This window comes from Thermobia domestica, chromosome 5 (genome assembly GCF_964235325.1).
Source record: "Thermobia domestica chromosome 5, izTheDome1.hap1.1, whole genome shotgun sequence".
NCBI classification, from domain to species: domain Eukaryota; kingdom Metazoa; phylum Arthropoda; class Insecta; order Zygentoma; family Lepismatidae; genus Thermobia; species Thermobia domestica.
In genome coordinates, this window is record NC_137458.1 from 154,105,060 (window position 1) to 154,118,224 (window position 13,165).

Below are 13,165 nucleotides of genomic sequence, written 5' to 3' on the forward strand. Positions count from 1 at the left end.
ACACTGAAAAGTGTTGTAAAAGATTTTTCATATCGGTCACCGTATTCAAGATAGCCGCCAAGACATGGTGCCTGTATCAGATAAAACGTCCAGTACCAATAATATGTAAACAGTTGGAGGTAAATGAACAAAACAAAAAGTGAAACTGGAAAATGGCATGAAACATGTCGAATGGTGTTGTTGCAGTGATCTCCAGGGCCGGCTTTCATAGAGGCTCAGGGCCCAACTTTGAAATTTTAAATGGAAACATGAGCCGAGTGATACCTTATTCGTAGACATTTAAACACTAAAAACAGTTGTGGCAAAAGATTTTTTCAAATGGGTCACCGTTTTCAAAATGGCCGCCAAGACATGGTGCCTGTATCAGATAAAATGTTCAGTACCACTAATATGAAAACGGTTGGAGATAAATGAACAGAATAAAACTCGTATAGGAAATCACAGAGGGTATTGATCACTCCATGGCTTAAGAATGATGTAACAGAGAAAAAGGTGATTTAAGTAAAAGTGATATAATGCAAAGGAGAAAATTTAATTCGTAGAAAATCATCTTTCCGACCTCCCTCCGTAAGTGGGTGAAGCGGGAATAAATGAGACAGTCTCAAATTTGATTCCCACTTTTACTTGCAATAGGTATGGTTTGTCTGCACCATTTTTGTGCACAAGTGACTGGCACTATAATGAATAAAAATAAGGTTAAATTCGGTTTGAAGGGTAACACCCATTTGTATTGCAAAGTGTGATTTGATGGGAGAAATCATTGCCTGCAATAAAAATGGAAGGTACCATTTAACGCGAATTTTACATCCTTTTTCTCATTACAGAGATAACTATCTCTTACAAAAACACATTTCAGATAATTTTGTTGCATAGATTCAATTTAGAAAACCTAAGTTTCTCATTTGAAATTTCACTGTTTCTTCACGCTTCACCCACTTACGAAGGGAAGTTGGAGCGATACTATTCTAGGAATTAGATTTCCTCCTTTGCATTATGGCAGTTTTACTTAATCATCTTTTCCTCTGTTGCAACAGCCATGGAATGATAAATATCCTCTGTGATTTTCTATTCAAATTTTTGTTCTGTTTATTTATTCTTAACCGTTTTCATTCTATGGGCACTGGACGTTTTATCTGATACAGGTACCATGTCTTGGTGGTCATATTGAAAACGGTGACCATATATACAATCTTTTGCCACAGTGCTCTTTAGATATTAAAGATCTATTGAACGAGGTATCACTCGTTCCATGTTTCCAAATGGAACATAATTTTGGTTTTGCAAGGCATCCCGCACCGCGACAATACCATTCGACATGCCCTGTGCCACTTTCCTGTTTCAATGTTTGTTCTGTTCATTTATCTCCGACCGTTTTCATATAAGTGGTACTGAACGTTTTATGTGATACAGGGACCATATCTTGGCGGCCATTTTGGATAGGGTGACTTTCCATTTAAAATTTTAAAGTTGGGCCCTGGGCCCCCATGAAGGGCCGCCCTGGGGAGTACGACGACAATACCATTCGATGTGCCCCATGATATTGCCTATTTGAGTTTTTGCTCTGTTTATTTATGTTCAACCGTTTTCGAGATATTTCATGGAAAGATTAAAATGGATCACCCTGTATATAAATTCTTTAAAGCTGATTTTAGGAATTGAAGCCTTTTTTCGGTTCTTAGACTGTTCATCCAAGTCTTACTTTCAATCTTATTCATGGATGAATTGGATTAAGTTGATAGGGTGCATCTGGGACATTCACATTTATCCAAAGGGGTGCTAGGCTAAAAGAGGTTGAGAACCACTGGTTTAACCTACTAGTCCTAGTCACCCTCAACAGGATAAAGAGTTAGAGTAATTCCGCTCAGTATTGTAACTTTACTGAATATAATTCCCACGATATGTGTTCACAATTGAAGCATTCAGAGCACAAGGAAATCAAGGCACATTACCAAAGCTATACGAAAAAGAGACAAAGTTTATACAGTACCCTTAAGTACACCGAAAACGTTATATTTTGGGGGATTTTTCACTTTATAAAAGTTATTTATAGTATCTGAACATGAATATCTTAACTCTGAAAGGAGCTTCAGAGATCTTAAAAATGAAATATGCTCAAAATGACCAAAAAAGTAGACTTGATTTCCTCGTGTACTGAAAGCGCAAATTATCAGTAGGAATCTGGAAAGTTATTCTTCCAGTAAATTTACTCAATATTTAACAGAGGTGAGGTTTATTGAAATTAATATGATATTAAACATTTTTCGGATAAATTATAGAAACATATGAACTAATATTTTAGAATATAGAACAGTATATCTTCTACACCTTGAAATGAAATTATATAAAGCTAGGCTCTTTTATTTTCTAAGACTTTTTTCCACTTAATATGTGATATCTTGAATGTTTTAATTTTTTAACAAGGAAATCATTATACTATTATTTCTTTTTGCTTTACAGGAGATGGAGCAAGACGACCAGAAGGTTCAGAGTAAGTTTCCGATTAAATCTTCTAGATCTAAATTCTTGATTTAGCACCTCATACAATTATCTGAAAAAAATATATTCATTTTAAGAGACAGTTTACTCTGTCAGTGATGGCCAAATCGTGGCCTGCGGGTCTGATAATTTGGTCCTTTATAAACGCAGTGCTCGGAGTATTGAAGTGGGACAGGGCTCAGTTTGATTAACTTCCTCAGCAACACTTAAAAGGGAGCATAGACTTCACTATAGAGCATCAAGTTGCAACACAAAGTATTAATGACATCTATTGTGTTAATTGTGTGCTAAGCAAGTGTAATTGTGATAAAATAATAAATGCACTAGTCACTAATACAGTGCTTATTAACAAGTAGTATGTACGTTTCCCTGTGAAGAGTAGAGATTATGTGTGTTCACTGGTAATGAGTACGAGGATGTTTCTCATTGATACAAGAAATTAAACAACAATATATACAGGGTGTTTCATAATTCCTATTACATCGCTTGGGGATTGAAAGTAGACTTGAAAACAAGCAAAAAAAGAGTTTTATTACACCGAAGTCGAAAGCAGCGTCTTTTCCGAGTTATGAGACCGGGAAAGTGAAGAAATTTGAAAATTGAACATTAATAGCGCAAAGACAAGTTAGAAGAAGCAGTATGGTGAATTTCAGAGGAAACCATATTTGTATTTTCGAAAAATGCCACATGCAAGATGTTCGAGAAATTGCGCAATATTTTCATTAAACCTTGCCCCATTCAATCTACAATTATCTATGAGACCTTAACTTAATTTGTGAAATTCTGTATCTACTTTCCCCATACTCTTGAACTTATATTTCCTGACAACACGGTGTGGTTTCCTCTGAAATACACCACACCGCTTCCTCTAACACTATTAGTCTTTGCGCTTTTAAGGTTCAAAGTTCAAATTTCTACTTTTTCCCTCATAACTCAGAGAGGACGCAGCTTTGAACTTCAGTTGATAAACTTTTTCGCTTCTTTTCGAGTTTACTTTCAACCCCCTAACGCTATAATAGGAATTATGAAACACCCTATATGCAATGTTACTTAACAATGTATATATTTCATATACAGCATATAAATAAATACTCTTTTACGGCATAATAAAAAGTATGAACTTCATCAGATTGGCATCAAACGACATTCTTTTCAACACCATAAAAGTTCGTATTGCTCAACTTTCTTAAAAACTACTCATAAGGATTACACTCACTTATACAATTTTATCTAGCTTGATGGAATATATCGATTAGTATATCTCATATTTGATCGAAAAAATAAACCAACAAACGTTAATAATATTATGCAATCATTATTTTTTGATTACGATTAATTACCAATTAATATAGAGAAATCCAATTATATTTTTACGGAGTTAAAAACGTTGATGATTTTTCTAAAGGCTATTGATTTCTTTGTGCCTTTACATTGTTGCTCTACCGTTATTTCTTATTTCATTATTTCTTCACTTTATTGTACGTTTAAATAAATTAGTATATTAACTTAAACGAAAATTTATCATAATTCTTTTACAAGGTGTGATCTAAAAGTGCCGTGAATGTAGTTGCACAGTGCCATCTACAGACGTTGTACCCTTTTCGACTAGTAAGCCCAGTAGCCTAAACCTTTCGTACAATCAGTGTACAGTTTAAACGAGTTGTGACGTGTTAGTTGACTTTCAGGGGCAGAAGAGTAAGGACATGCCAACATTAAATTTTGTTCTAACCTGAAAAATGCGCAAAAAAAGCTTGTGCAGTATCAAAATCAGTGTATGGCGATGAAGCAGTGACGTTAAAGGGCTATTTATAAGTGGTATGAACGATTCAAAAGCGACAAGGAATCGGCTGAAAACGAAAAACGATCGAGATGTCCGTCGACGTTAAAAACAGATGAAACCATGTAAAAGGTGGCACAAATCATGGACGCCCAAAGGAAAGGACAGGGTGGGATCCGACCCCCCCTCTGGCTTTCGAAAATGTATTAAATTCTTAAAGATTTTCTTAATATAAATAAAAAAGTACCAAAAGTAATATAAAAACCAGGGAGATGAGCCCCCCTCTAGAAAATTTCCTTCGGGCATCCATGGCACAAATTATTTGTTCAAACAGGCTAATGACTATTCGAGAGCTTTTTCGAAGAATTAATTATCTCGCATGGGTACGTTGAAAGCAATTTAACCGCCGACTAATTGGGTAAATGGTTTCCTTCTTCACCACAAAAACGCGCTGTGCCGCACCTTGATTTTGATCCGCGAGTTTTTGGCTAATATATATATATATATATATTCCTGTCTGTCCACATTCGCTGTGCTCTCCAGATTTAGCACCATGACTCTGGTCCTTCCTGAACATTAAAACCGTGCTTAAAGGAAAACGTTTTAGCACAATTCCTGACATTGAGAGGACCACGACAGAGCAGCTAAACGCCCTTGCAAAAGAAGTCTTCCAGAAATGCTTTCAGTCATGGATTCAACGTTGGGGTAAGTACAGTACATTGCTAGCCAAGTACAGTACTTTGAAGTAGATTAAATCAAATTCCATGTAAGCTTATTACTTCGTCTCTAATAAAATTATTCACCGTATTTTTGATTACATCTCTTATATGTTATTGATTGATCATCTATAGGGTATCAGCACAATAAGCAGCATTGTTTCAATTTGAAATTCTAAAAAAACCGAGGAAATATGTTTTGACTTATAGACTATTAAACTTTCGACCTTGGTTAGATTTTTTATTAACATTACACAATTGTAATATTCAGTTAGACAAATATATTTTATTTCCTTTGAAGTCTTTTGTTACATGCTTTTAAATTAACCTACAAGACCTAGAGTAAAAGCTGAAAAACAAGACAATAGTACAAAATTGTGTGACTAATGTTTTGTTTCTGCACATCACTAAGTCGCATTGTCCTATTTCAATTAACCATCTGAGAATGTGGTTCTTACACACAAAAGATAAAGGAAGAACCTCACAGTGATCTAAGACATTCTGTTAGTGTTTCTTTCATCTTGTGGGAAATCTGCCAAGTTGGCAACAGTGCTAATAAGATACTGTAAACTACTGTACGTTCTTTGAAAGAAAAAAGACCACTGTCTTTTCTACGATCCTTACTAATGAAAATATCTACTACAGTTGCATCTTCCAACTGTCTTGTAAAAAATACACGCTACAATGCAATAAAAACCTTACTTGGTTTTTGCAGCATATGTGTTTGAGATGAATTTTGTCTTAAACTTACAGAGGAAGCTATTAAGAGAAAGAACACAGCGGCATTTTAAAGCGAACATTTTACTTCCATCTCATTTTAATTGTAACGTCAGCAAAAAAGAAAATAATTGGATTTACTGTCTATGATAGTAGATCACTCATCTTTGGTGCTTGGGATGCATTGTCAACCAGTTCATGTCAAGTGAGTTTTTTGTTGAACAAACACTGTGTGAGTGTGTTTTCTCGAAGTTCTTTCATTTCCTCCCACTTTCTTAATTTCCATCTTCATTATTACTGTATTATCATTATTATTGCGCTATCTGTTACTGAATTTCATTCATTTCTATCATCACTGTCTCGTTTAGTCTCGAGAATAATGGTGAGCTCCCACATGATTAAGCGGTTAGCGTACGCGCCTTTGGCATGAGAGATTCAGGTACGTCCATTTCTCATATAGCCTCACTGCTGAAAGTGACGTTAAACCAAAAATCAAATAAAATAAAATCGAGCAAGTACGTTAAACTAAAAATATGGACTATGGAAGATGAGGGCTTTTATATCGATGATGTGTTGTAAGCAGGTCGACTTCCATCACCGTTATTTCTAGTTTTCTACTGGTGCGCGAATACTTTCATTACCGTTATTTCTAGCTTTCTACTGGTGCGCCACTACTTCCGTCACCGTTGTTTCTAGCTTTCTACTGGTGCCCCACTTCTTACATCACCGTTATTTCTAGCTTTCTACCGGTGCGCCACTACTTTCATCACCGTTATTTCTAGCTTTCTACTGGTGCGCCACTACTTCCATCACCGTTATTTCTACCTTTCTACCGGTGCGCCACTACTTCCATTACTGTTATTTATTGCTTTCTACCGGTGCGCCATACTTTCCGGAAATAAACACATATGTGTAAAAAAGCTGAGTATATGTAGTTATGACATTTATTTTTCTCTTTGTGTCTTTTATCAGAACTAAATTAATTATCACCAGGTTAAATTTATAGAGGTAAAGTTAGATTAGTTATCCAAAATTATACTTCTTAGACCATATTCTTAGACAGAGATGTGTCATCCCAGACTCTTAGTTACATTATAAAAGAAAATTATGTTCTAATCACACACCTGTTAACGTACAGGGTGTCCGAGAAGTCCTTCCCTGATTACAGAAATTGATAACTCAGGCTAGAAATAAGATAGAAATATGAAGCTGGCGTTGAATTGTTTACAAACTATAAAAGTTTTGGTCACATCAGTACACTTCCACATGAGCACCCTTGGTAGCACGTAGCACATCTAGGCGATATTCAATTTCCATCCACACATTAGCCAACATCACTGGAGGGATCGATGCAACGACTGTGGTTATTCGTTGCTGCAGGGTTTCAAGATCTGGTACACGTGTTCGGTAGACCTCGTCCTTGACATAACCCCATAAAAAGAAGTCTAATGGGGTTATGTCAGGAGAGCGTGGAGGCCAAGCTGTTGGTCCATCACGACCAATCCATCGCCCAGGAAATGTCCTATCGAGATAGGCACGGACGTCCAAACCCCAATGAGGTGGTGCACCGTCTTGCTGAAAAACGACATCGGGGCGATACTGAAGCAGCTGAGGAACAGCATACGGCTGCAACATATCCAGGTACACTGCAGATGTGATGGTATCCTCAGCGAAGAAGAATAGCCCGATAATTCGATCGTGCAATAACGCGCACCAAACATTCACCTTTGGACTGCCTCTGGTGAACTCCCTGACCTCCCTGGGGGGTTCTGAACCTCAAATGCGTACATTATGGCGATTCACTACTCCACTGACAAAAAATATCGCTTCGTCGGAAAAGGCAATTCGTCTGAGATAACCATTATCGTCCTCAATACGTGATAGCATTTCGACCGCAAAGTCATATCGACGTGTACCGTCGTCGGGTAACAAGGCCTGAACGAGTTGCACTTTGTAAGCACGAAACAATAAACGTTTTTGTAAAATGTCATGGATAGAGCTTTTTGGCATCTGTAATTCACGTGAGGCCCTGCGCACCGATTTCTTAGGACTTCTCAGAAAAGACTGCCGCACAGCCTCCACCGTGTCTGCTGAGGTTCTTGGTCGACCAGACGTCGGAAGGTCAGCAACCGACCCTGTGTTCTTGAACTTCTCATATCAGGCTTTAATGCTCTTGACATCATGTGGAGTCCTCCCAAATGTTGTCTGGAACTGTCTCTGCACCGTGGTTGGTGATCGTGTCTTATGGTACCACAGAACACACTGTGCCTTCTCCTGGTTGGTTGGCATGGCTTCTTGGGCTTCTTACTTACGTCCTACAAACCTAAAACAAACAAAATTGAGACTTGGTAAAACAGAACAAACCTAACACAGACAAAAACTTTTATAGTTTGTAAACAATTCAACACCAGTTTCATATTTCTATCTTATTTCTAGCCTGAGTTATCAATTTCTGTAATCAGGGAAGGACTTCTCGGACACCCTGTAGTTCCATGAAACAGATGATAAGGCTACAGTACACCTATTTACCTGCATTTACAGCTTCTATCTGTATCTCTATGTATGTTAGTAGAATCAAAGGAATATTTATTCTGAATTCTTCAATATATATTACATCAATGCCCAAATTCATATTATACATAGCGATACAGGACCAAATATCAATAACCACTCCGCGTTACTCGACCGTGTCAACCCATAACACCATTCCTCATATTAATTATCAAATTACAGCAAATCTATATTATGAAATTGAAAGTGACTAAGTTGGTGACTCTTAATCTCTTGAACCGCCCGACCGATCTCGATCAAATTTTCAACGTAGATGCGGTTCTTCTCCTGGGAGTGTTTTTAGCTATTTATTTTGACAGTACAACTTAGGGGAGGAGGAGGAGAGGGACATAGAAAAAATAAATAAAAATAACTCTTGAGCCACCCGACCGATCTTGATCAAATTTTCAATGTAGATGAAGTTCAGAACTGGGATGATTTGTCTCATTTTACTTTGACGGAGCAACGTAGGGAAGTGGATACAAAAATCAATAAACATAAAAATAAAAGTGACTATGTTCGTGAATTAATTACTTTGAACTACAAGATCGATCTCAATAAAATTTTCAACATATATGAAGTTCAAACCTGGAAAGTTTTCTATCATTTCAAATTGACAGTAGATATTAGAGCAGGGGTGGGGAGGAGGGGGAAAATATGAAAATAAATAAAGCTTAATAAACTCTTGAACCACCCGACCGATCTCGATCAAACTTTCAACATAAATAAGGTTCGGGCCTAGGATATTTTCTTCATTTCACTTTTACAATGCAACAAAAGGGAGGGGGAGGAGGGAGATATATGTCCAAAAAGCGCAAATAAAAGTGACTGTCTTTGTGACTTCATCACGTTTAAACCACCCGACGATGTTAACCAAATTTTTAACATATACGAGGTTCAGAAAAAATAAATGAAACTTAACTCTTGAGCCACCAGACTTATCTTGATCAAACTTTCAACATAGATAAGGTTTGGGCCTGGGATGTTTTCGTTATTTCACTTTTACGGTGGAATCTAGGGAAGGGGGAGGGGGAAGATATATGTAAAAAGAATAAAAATAAAAGTGACCGTCTTTGTGACTTCATCACGCTTTAACCACAGGACCGATCTTAATCAAATTTTCATTATGGATGAAGTTCGGACCTGGGGTGGTTTTTATCATATCATTTTGACAGCAGTCCTTAGGGGAGGGGGAGGAGAGGGGACAAATATGTAAAAATAAATAAAACTTAATAACTCTTGAACCACCCAACCGATCTCGATCACATTTTCAACATAGATGAGGTTGGGGCCTGGGATGGTATTTATCTATTCACTTTGACGATAAAACTTAGGGGAGGAGGTAGAAGGGGGAGATATATATATAAAAACAAATAAAACTTAATAACTCTTGAACCACCGGACCCATCTTGATCAAATTTTCAACCTATAAGTTCGAACATGAGATGATTTTTGTCATATCATCTTGACGATGTAACTTAAAGGAGGAGAAAGACATTTACAAATGATTGAAACTGACCGATATTAATGTCAAACCTATAGTTTTTGAAGTCGCTGAGATGAACAGTGACACTTCTGATGACATTTAAATCCAAATTCAGCCCCGCAAAAATTGTGGGAGGGGAATATATATATAATAGAAATTACCAATACACATTTTTCTTCTACTTTATATCATATCAAACACTTCTCATAATCTATTTCCACAACATTATATTGTATTACAGTCTTGTCACAATTTATTTTCACAACAAAATTGTGTGTTGCTTTAAATACGTTTTATTTCTAACAGAAATTATTACCAATATAAGTAAGCTAAGATTTATTGAAAATAATATTGTTTTAGGGAGAAGTTGATGCACCTGGGTTCAACGTATACGATGAAATAAAGTGCATTACGATCAGGATTGCATCATACGTGTTTAATGAGATAGATCGTAGAGTAAGGAGAGAATATTGGAAGTCAGTGTTCGAATACTAACAGAATGAAAATATTGAAAGCAAATAGTACGAGTTGTTCGCGATAAGAAGTTCCTAATTTAGCTGAAGGAAAGTGCGGCAAAGCGTAAAAGCAAGAACTGCTGAATGCTCATTTGAATAAGGGCAATATAAATGATGGAGCTTGGATAGAAATGCAGGGTAATTAGGAATATAATCTATATAGAATGAAGTGGGACCAGCAATGGTGTGGGCAAAGAAACAAGAACTCCAAATAGGATAACTTGAATAACGGTATTATAAGCAAGAAAGCTTGGATGGATGGTTGGCGTAATTAAGAATAGACTCAGGAATGTAAGAATGAGAAGTATAGAAAAAGTAGAAGACATGGAAGAAAATTAAGTATGAAAATTCCAAATTCCTCTCTTGTTCCAATCTTCTGTTCTTCAGGTATCGCCGTGCGAACTTCTCTCTCTTTGCAGAATTCAAAGTATGATAATGCACGTGACACGACAGAAGAGATTCATGGAAATTAGAACAAAATTCTAAAGACCCTCAAGAAGTTGAATTTTCAAGAATAGTTTCAAAATTGGACAACAGTTAGATTCGTTGGATTCAGTCAGCACAGAACCATAAAAAAAGTGTTCACTTTTCAATGTACTTTAAGATACCGCACAAATATTATCGCAACTTTGGTAATTACACTAGATTTCCTTCTGCTCTGAATGACTCAATTCTGCTCTTCCAACCAGAATTTAATTGTTTCATGCATGGTTTATCGTGTTAGTAATCCTTTCTTTTCTGGCCAAAAGTTTCCTTTTCTGAAATTTGTAACTCTGTTGAAGAATATATGGATGTACTATTTCATTCCGGAAACAAATTAAGCAGCATGAAATGGCGGAGCAAAAATTTCTACTTCTTAAAACTATAAAAGACAATTATCTTCCGAAAAAGAAACAATGTTTCCTAGATGTGGAAAGTATTTTTAGAAGGTAGTGGTATATTTACGCCCAAGTATTTACTCCTGTATGTACCAAATGATAAGCTATTTGGAAGGAAGATTGTGAAAAACTGCTAGAAATTGTTATTTTCTATTACATTGGCAACATTAGTTTAACTAAAACTCAGGTGAGTACCGGTATTACGTCCTTGCAGTTGTATTCCTTGACGGAAGTCGCATCTCTATAAATTACAATTTTAAGTTAAGGTAAAGAAACTTACCTAATGTCGTAACTCTTTGTGTACAGGGATTAGAACAATAGTAAGTTTACTTCCTTTAGCCTATAGCGATAAAATTTTTCATTCTACTAATGTGACTTCTTAGGATCCACCATTGAGTATTTTGAACAGCAATCACATTTTCACAGGAGGAAGAAGCACAATTACCTTGTACGTATTTTGCATTGGGACCTTCCTAGATTTTTTTCATGAATCTGTATTAGCAATAAGGGAGCTTTTATGTCTTAGCCAAAGTCATAACTAGAGAATCTGAGGACAATGGCTGGTCCACTGGGAGGTTATAGGGGCAATTGACATTTTCCAACGTTCCTCGCGTTTTGTAGGTTGATTCAGTGTGAGTGTCACAAGCTTAGCAGTGTACAACCGAAATGTGTGGTAGACCTATTTATCCACCTATTATTTGAACTTGGGATACTTCTAGCCCTAGTTCCTTTGTAGTCTTAACTGAGGTCACGATAATCCTTATAGGAGCGAATGTATGATTCATTCTGTGCATGAACATCTGTGGACTAAGAAATAAAACGACTCAAACCTCAAAGAAGTAAAATTTTATATTTTAGCATCATCTCACAGAGAAGTATCAAGGTTGATATGCAGATACCAATGGACAATGTCTTACACTTTGATGAAAGACTCTAAAGAGAATCATGCGAAACATATATTTATGAATGAATGGGCTTACGTTTATAATAAGGATTAAGAATATCTAAATATTTTCTCCTAGACATTTATGCAACCCGACACACTTAAATGTTTTGAGTTTTGCATATTAGCAGAAACATACATTTACGAATGAATGGGATATGGACAGTCACTGTTAAAGTCACCGTTATCCGTGGAGATCTAAACGGGTCAACTCCATTAAAGAACTTGACAGAGACAATCTCTCTAGCTGCTTATCACAAAAAAAAATCAAAATTCGCCTTCGTTCAAGAGTTATCGTGTGGAGTAGCGGATGGACGGTCGTGCGTACCAGCATTACAATCTTAGAAGACCCACTAGCGTGAACCTAATTAATGGCAGTTCACCGCTCTTTACCGGAAACCTCATTGGAAAGAAAGGTATCGTGTTCTTAGATTTTTTCAAAAGCCTTCCAGAGACTTGATTTCTATATATAGTTAGCTAAACTAAGTTCTTATTCCCCGAATTCATATTTATTCAATCGTAAACAAGCAGTAATGAGAGATGAAGATTTATCTCAATGGATATATTTACAACAAAGGGTACCATAAGGTACAGTACTTGGTCCTCTCTTTACTTATTATATACTATTATGCTATTTTTATTAGATCCAAGAGAGTTGTGTCAAAAACGGACTTTAATGATATCCCAAACGTATCTGTGAATAACATAATAATACCCATTGTTGATAAATTTAAAAATTAGGGTTCTTTTTTGATAAATATTTGAACTTTGAAAGTCACGTTGACTATATATGCAGAAAAGCTTTCGTCTCTCTTCACTCCCTAAGTAGACTGAAAAAAATTCTACCGATCGCCATAAAAAAAGAAACTAGTGGAGAGCTTAGTGTTGTCTAGAATGGAATACTGAAATACGGTTTATTTAGATTTGAGCGACCATCTATCGAATAGACTGCAAAAAATTCAAAATGCCTGCGTCTGTTATATATTTAACTTGAAATATTCGGATCATTTACTAGCTACTTTTGAAAACTGAAATGGATGAAATTGAAGATAGGCCTACGACGTAGACATTACATACTTACAACTTT

General features: G+C 36.3%; 1 protein-coding gene across 2 annotated transcripts in view; it reads left to right on the forward strand.

Annotated features, from left to right (window-relative positions):
- Positions 1–13,165, forward strand: part of TpnC25D (Troponin C at 25D) — a 44,537-nt gene that overhangs the window by 19,027 nt on the left and 12,345 nt on the right. For both annotated transcript variants that reach the window (XM_081759233.1, XM_081759232.1), the window contains one exon: positions 2,458–2,488. In XM_081759233.1, the coding sequence (XP_081615359.1) occupies positions 2,461–2,488 (28 nt within the window). In that variant the 5' untranslated portion in view covers positions 2,458–2,460. The remainder of the gene's footprint in view (positions 1–2,457; positions 2,489–13,165) is intronic.